Genomic DNA, 7,840 nt, shown 5'->3' with positions numbered 1-7,840 from the left:
GCAAGCGTGGACGCGAGAACGCGCGCGACTGTGCCACTTCCTGCCCTGCGAATTGTTTCGCGCTTTCCGATTTCCATTTTCCGCGCGTTCCACGAGTCTGGGAAATCGATTTTAAAAGCGGAGAATTGTTATTAACAGTTTGTTTGAAAAAAATGAAACGAAGGTATTATTAATTGGAAATTGGAAAATGAAAAGAATTTGGAAAGTGTCGAAGGTTAGGTTTAGATTAAAATTGGTTTCGCATAGATTTTCTTCGCGCATTCTAAGAATCTCAGATTGATTTGAAAAGTGAAGAATTATCGTTAATAATTTGTTCGGAAAACGAAAAGAATTTTAGAAAATATCAAAAGTTAGATTTAGATTAAAATTGGTTTTTGAGAAAAAGAAAAATAAAGGAAAGAAATTTGAAACAAATTTGAAAAATATAGAGTTATTATTAATATTTGTTCGTTATTTTGTTCATATATAATACTTTTCGTATTGTATTCGGGAAAAATAGGAAGGAAAATGTTAGATCGGGGTATAAGTTGTGAGAAAACTATGGAACTATATTATTCGTTATCGTGCAATATCTCAAGCGGCGCCGATATTCCTGACGCGTATTCGCTACTCGTGGAAAACTATAGAGAACGCTATCGATCGAGCCTCTGTTCCTCAATTTTCTTTATGGGACGTTCTTTCCCCGCTCTTCTTCATTCCCCCACGCACGTTTTCTTTACTCTGTTATTCACAAACGAATTCCTCCTTTCGACGTTCCACTCCCATTAGATAACGTCAAGCGATATATACTTGATAAGATTTCCCTTGTTGTTGTTCCTTCGAGAACGATGAAATCGAAAATTGATACAGGATCGATTAATAACAGCGAACTACGTACTCGATAGATTCCATTTAATTTTTTCGAACGTAGCTAAAAACTTCACTCTCGATACTTATCGAAACCGACATACTCTAATAATAATTCAATATCGCGATTCGATTCTCAAAGCTCCTTTTTTAATATCACTTTACGTATCTACGAACCGCTTTTCAAAACGCTGAAAACTGTACTTTCGCGCGTCTGCAAAATCGGGCAAACGGTCGAAGAACTGACGCGGCGAAACGAGTGTTTCGAACGGATTTTATGGGTCGGCGGTCAAACACGTAACTTCCGGGGGAACAGGTGCGTGGCCTGTCGCGGATTCGTTAAGCTCCGCCAATGTTCCCGCGTTTGTCCCCGAAAAAAAGAATCGCCGTTCCTTTAGCGCGACACGCCCTTTTCTCTCTCCTCGTGGATTCGTAAAAAAAAAAAGGGGGGAGAAAAAAGAGAAAAGAGAAAAGGAAAAGAAGAAAGGAAAGAAAGAAAGGGAATAACTGAAAGAGGAGACGTGACGTCTTGTCGTCGTCGACCGACTGGAACGGCTGGAAACGAACGAAAAGGGCTTTGTGCGTCCATATTCTCGGGGGTGGTGAACCCTCTAGCCGCGTGACCCGTGTTAACCGCGCTTAATTCGGTTAATGTCCTTCCGCGTGTGCTTTCTTTCCCGGGCAAATATTACACGATCCCTGTACATCATTCTCAAATCTGCACGGGAGTGAGAATCGCACTCGCCTAAAGAAAGGTGCCAGATGAAAATAGCTTTGGGAATACTATTGAACGAAAAAAATCTGAAGTATATTTCTTTAAAGTGAACTCTTCTATTCGCAAAAATCTGGAATTTTCGAATTTTGCTTTCTATATCGTGTCTTTTCTTCTAGATATCCTTGACGCTAATTGCTTAAAAATCGCGTTTCAATTCGAGCAATATTGGGAAATTATACTCGATCGATACTTTCTTCACCTATGTGCAATTAGACACGAGTTATCATTGCTTCACAATCGTGAAACTTTAACGCCGATTTTCCTGATTCGAAAAATTGATCAGTGTTCAAATGTTCGACGATCTAAAGATTCTTTTTATTTTTTTCCTCTTTCAAATAGGATACATCGATGGAAAAATGCGTAGGAAAATTTTCTGATCCATGAATAGCGGAATCGGTGTCAAATCGGGCAATTGAATTTCGTCGTTCGCATTTCATAACAGTTTCGCCCTATCGCAATAGGGTAAAAACCGAGGAGCGTTCGGGTGGAGGCGGTGGTCCCGTGAACCTGAGTCTGGTTTTTGAATGTGAATGGCCAACGACTAGGAGAGAGAAAATAGAAAGATAGCGGAGATAGGGGCTATCTGGATCCCCAGGAAAGGACATCGAGCGTCGACGAAATTGCCTCTTGGCACCCAGTCGCTCGCGAGAAATGGTAAAATAGTGGAGGGAAGTCAAGCTCGTGGGAAAAAAGTCGTGCAAGTCTGTGGTTCTGTGCACGGTTCGTTGCGTTGGAACACGATGCGACGCTGTAATTATAGAATGGAAGAGAGAGAGAGAGACGCGTTTCTTTCTTTCTCGACCTGCTAATGGACTCGTTAGCGAGACTGACTCTTGTGTGTTTGCGAGTTTACAATCGTAAACAGCGAAAATTAAAATACAATACGTGGAGAGTTCAAAAGTTCGATCATCGTTTTTCACGACGATTCAGAAATTCTCTTAAAACTTCAACTCGATGGATTTGTCAATTTGAAAGTTGGAACATGATAAGGAACGAGCGAAAAAGAATTGGTGGTATAACATATCATCTTCTGGTTCTTTCAATATCAAATAGGAAGGAGATGGAACTTTAGAGAAGAAGAATTTTGATATTGCGATTAAACAAATTTTTCAAGATCGCGTTTCTCGTTTATTCCTTATTTCCTTTCTTCGTAGACTCGAGTCACTCGATCCATCGATCTATTTGCGAAGGATGTTGGAAGGGATCGAATAAGGGTTGGTCTATCGAGACTAAAAGCATCGTATGCGTGGAACCAGTTGGAAAAGGAATCGAAAAGAGGCAGATATATATAGGCGTTTGAGGGGAAAGTGCGATAAAAGTATCGGGTGTCTGTTTTATCGTCCACTTCCTCCCTTGTCAAAAGGAATCGAAAGGAGTCGATACACCCCTTTAGACGAAGGATCGGTTGTCCCTTCCCTCTTCCCTCTCTCTCCCCTTTTATATATACGTCGCGTGTAAAAGATCTGTTCGATTGAAAGTTGGAAAGATAGGACTCGCCTTTTAGCTCCTTAGATACAGAAAGTTCCCCGAGATACCGGTGTGTGCTGGATTTTTCCTTACACATTTTAAGAGATGATACGATGGAGGAAAACTCGAGAGGAATGTTTCTCATTCCTCCCTGAACATACGAGTCTGGAACGAAGGGGAGGAATGTTCAGCCTCCACCTTGTAAAAAGGACTAACGGTCGGTCTCGTCGAACGAGATATTATATTTACGACGGTATCTGAACTCTCGTCCCTTCGCGATCTCTCATCCCCTAATAGCAACCTTTTCCAACCGATCTCACGGTGTGTACACGGTGATTCGTTGCGAAAGGGGTGTGACGATATCAATAACGATATCCGTCGTGAAGAATTCAACGAGCGAGAGGAGAAGGATTTCGTTTCGTGTATTGGATTAAATATCGAAATGATAATTTAACGACGAACGAAGCTGACGCGAACCCGATATGAATTCTGTTTCCAGGTGGAGGAGGACTGGAAATACGTGGCGATGGTGCTCGACCGGATCTTCCTCTGGATATTCACGGTGGCCTGCGTGCTCGGCACGGTGTTGATCATTCTCCAGGCGCCGAGCCTCTACGATACCACGAAGCCGATCGACATCAAGTACAGCAAGATCGCGAAGAAGAAGATGATGCTGATGAACATGGGTCCCGAGGAGGACTAGTCGACGATCCCGCGCGGCCCCGCGCCGCGTCCACAGCGGCAGCTGCTCCGCCGTCGTCGCAGTCGTCATCGCGACTATTTTTGCCGGCATCGTCGTCGTCGTCGCCGTCGCCGTCGTCGCCGTCGTCGTCGTCGTCGTCGTTGTCGCCGTCGTCGTTGTCGTCGTTCTCGCCATCATCCCCGCCGCTGCCGCTGCCGCCGCCGCCGCCGCCGCTGTCACCATAATCGTGGTCGTTGTCGTGGCCGTTGTCGTGCCACGGCCGCCGCCCATCATCCAAACTGCCGATTTTCGCGTCGACGCGCAACAGGACCCTCTCTCGATCGCTGCCGCCAGAGATGATCGGATCTCCACGAAGGAACACGGCCAGGAAACGATATTGTTACGCGAGGAGCGACAGGAGGATTCCACGAGGAGGTGGCGTCGATCTTTCCCTCTCCGAACTTGCGAGCACGGGGATCTTATCCTATGGATATATTCGATCCTGAGACTGTTTCGAGACTGGGAGACGTTGAGTGTTGAGTATTGAGAAGGGGAGGGAAGGCGAGAGAGAGAGAGAGAGAGAGAGTGAGAGAGAGAGAATAGCGTGGACGAACGAGCGAAGGAGAGGAGTAAGGAAGTAGAGTAGAGAGAGAGGAGTAGCGATGAGCGAATGGGAGCGAAAGAGGGGTTAGCCGAGATTGTCGAGAGAGAGACGAGGGGAGGAATTGGGGAGGGGAGGGTAAGAGAGGGGAGAAAAAGTGCCAAATACGCGAAACACACGCGCAACGTATTTTTGTAAATCTGGTTTCATACGTAAGGCTAGAGTCGTGCGGCGAGACGTCGAACTGCCCGAACTGCCGATTTTATATAAGAAGACGTTTAAGAGACATACACATACACACACACAAAAATACACACAAAGCATTACTTAACACTTAACACACGTATATACATATATACACGCACGCAGATATATAATATACTCGTACACGCACATTACGAGGAGATCGGTTACGAGAGGGACGATACCCGCGATTTCTTTGTCATGCATCTTTGTGCGCATCTACACGCGCATGCATAATTGTAACACACATTTTTGGTGGTAAACATTTGCGCAGGACCGCACGTTACAATTTATACGTGGCGAGAAGGATTAAAACGAAGAATGGGGAGTAGGGAGAAGAAGGGGAAGAAGAAGAAGAAGAAGAAGAGAGATAAAAATGAAAAAGAATAAAAAAAGAAAAAAAGGACGAAAAAGCAGAGAATGCATCGACGAGAGAAGATGACACGCGTACACGCGTATGCGCACGCGTAATGCGTAGACACGCCACAATCTGTCAACGTGCGTAGATATACTCGGCCGACGATCTCACACAACAACGTACGAGCATACACACACACACACACACACACAACGCGATATATTCATCCCCATATTCTCGACACATCGTATAATCACGGGGGTGCGCCGCGCTCGCGCGGGCACGACACACGCCGACACGCACAACCGAGCACACGAACATAGGAGCTTGGAACCAAAAGGGGAGAGGGGGGGAAGTCTCGCACGGAGCGCACGACGAAGAAGGAGAATTGCCATTATCAACGGGACGAGGAAGAATGGGAGTCGGTCGAGTCGGTGATTATCGTGCCAGGAANCGCGCTGCCCTCCTCCCCCTCGAGCAACGCGAGGGGGAGGACACGAAGGAAGGTGAAAAAGGAGGAAGGGAAACACCCTCCGCTTCTTCTCCGTCTTTTTTTTTTCACCACGGTTTCCTTCCCTCTTTCGACAATTTCTTATTTATTTCTCCATATATAACCAAGTATCGAAAAGTTTTTCTTTTGATCCAGGCAATTAATCCCGTTGCATAAAATTCCTCGGTGAATCCGCTTCAGGCGTGTGAACGAACGTTGTTCCAGCGAGCACGCGTTTATCTGGCAGCCATCGATCGAGTAATTCCATCGTATGATATCGAGCGGACGATATCCTTCTTCGTCGTGCGTGTTTCCAAAGAAATATATCGGGGAGAAAGAGAGAGAGAGAGAGAGAGAAAGAGAAAATGTGTGTGTGAAAGAGAGAGAGAGAGAGAGACAGAGAAAGGAGAAGATCGCGAGCGGAGAAGCTCGCAAACAACTGCCAACTTTAGGAGCAACGGCCTCTTGAGAGATCCGATCGGTTCTCAGGGGGAGGAAGTTGGGGGGAGTTATCGATAAGTTTGAAGAATGGAAACAGCAGGGCGGGAGGAGATGTTGTTTGGCAGGAAGATTCGACGTACCAGGGCGCGGCGCTATCAGCGTGTTTCTCCTCTTCCCGGGGTGAGGACCAATCGAGATTCGTCCAGAAACCGTTTTTTCTATCTTCTATCTTCCTGTCTGTCTATAATTCGCCGCGTGATGGACGAACGTGAGAAATCCGTGGCGATCTCTCCTCGTTGGAACGGGAAAACGACCGNGACGATCGTCGTATCGATACCGATCCTATTTGATAAAAAAAATATCGGGGGAGGGAGGGTACGGCGATCTATCGATCACCTTCGATCCATCCGCGATTCCATCGATTTCGAATGAAATTTGCCTCTTTCGTACGTTTCATCGTAAGAAAGAGAAAGAGAGAGAGAGAGAATCCTTCGAACCAATTCTCAAAGTTCCTCTTTATTCCACGATTTTGTTTTATATACGTCGATCTCGAGGGCAAAGCTTGAAGAAGGGAGAAAATCGAAGGAAGGGAGATAAGGAAGTTGGGGGCAAGGATCATCGATTGTTTATTCTTCGCCTGCGACTTCGCTTCGTTAAAGTGGACGCGAGCCATTTCGAATCCAGAGGGATGCGAGGAAGGACAATGAGAACGGGTTCGAAGGGTGTTTCCCGGCTGTGAGTTCCAACGACGAGGAGATTATCGGATGTTATTCGGAAGTGGGCGCACTGGTACGCCGAAAATCCTATTACTCCTGTTACGAAGGGCGACACGCGTCTCGTCTCCCCGTTGAGATTCACTCGCTCCTGGGAACGCGTGATAGGATCCTCAATGGCCCAAAATGGATAACACACAAATCACGAAAGCTTCGAGACGTTGGAAACTCGTCGATGCCGGTAAACCGTTGTTTCTCTCGCACCACAGAGAGACAGAGAGAGAGAGAGAAAGAGGGGAGGAACACCTTATTTCGATATACGCCATGCCTTGGTATTTACACACATTGATATTTCTTACGTCTTCTCGAGTGCTTCGCGCTACGTCCTCGAGCGAATCGTTCCAACGTCTCGAAAAATGCTTTCCTCCACCAGTCTTTCAAGGTACCCGAGAACTTCCGGAGAAAAGAGAAAGGGAGGGAGGGAGGGAGAAAAAAAGAAAAAGAAAAAAAAAAAAAAGAAAAAGAACAAACCTCAAAGTTCTACGAACTCACGCTTAAGCCATTCAGTCTTTCAAAAGCATCGACCATTCTCCGGTTCGAACGCGACGCTCAAAGCGTGCTCGATTCGAACGTTTATCGATCGAAAGGATGATCCACCACGTCGAACGCCCATCGTTTGGCCACATGTACCAAAAAAAAAAAAAAAAAAAAAAAAAAAAAAGGAACGGAGATAGAGAGAGAGAGAGAAAGAGAGAGAGAGTGAGAGTGTGAGAGAGAGAGAAAGAGAGGGAGCAAGGGAGCAATGTAGAGTGCGGAGCAAAGGAAAACGAGACACGAAGCTCATTGGGTGGGCCGGCGAGCGCGTTGAACGCGCACACTCGTGCATGCATACACACACAGAGAGACATTGTTTGTACACTGACAGTGAAAATACGAAGGAGACGAAGGAGGAGTGGAGGCGGGAGAGGCTAACTGCACGGCCGCTCCCTCCATCCGCGAACCGGTATATAATAATCAATTTATTTGCTCACGTAAAGGTAACGGTATAATATATATATATATATATATATATTTAATATGTGCATATTAGGTAATAAATAAACAGGAGGTTAATCACACGAAATAATAATAATAATAATAATAATATTAATAATAATATTAATAATAATAATAATATTAATAATAATAATAATAATAATAATAAAAATAATAAAAATAAAAATA

General features: G+C 45.2%; 1 protein-coding gene across 1 annotated transcript in view; it reads left to right on the top strand.

The window, feature by feature from the left end:
- LOC102672092 (acetylcholine receptor subunit alpha-L1) overlaps positions 1-4,641 on the top strand; it is a 107,885-nt gene extending 103,244 nt beyond the window's left edge. Inside the window, exons 9-10 of the mRNA XM_031509882.1 lie at positions 3,588-4,355; positions 4,479-4,641. Coding sequence (XP_031365742.1) covers positions 3,588-3,791 — 204 coding nt within the window. The 3' untranslated portion in view covers positions 3,792-4,355; positions 4,479-4,641. The remainder of the gene's footprint in view (positions 1-3,587; positions 4,356-4,478) is intronic.
- The last annotated feature ends 3,199 nt before the right edge of the window (positions 4,642-7,840 follow it).

Source organism: Apis dorsata, unplaced genomic scaffold (genome assembly GCF_000469605.1).
Source record: "Apis dorsata unplaced genomic scaffold, Apis dorsata 1.3 scaffold_19, whole genome shotgun sequence".
In the NCBI taxonomy this organism is placed as follows: domain Eukaryota; kingdom Metazoa; phylum Arthropoda; class Insecta; order Hymenoptera; family Apidae; genus Apis; species Apis dorsata.
Note: the sequence above shows the minus strand (reverse complement) of the source record. Positions and strands in the feature narration are given on the sequence as shown.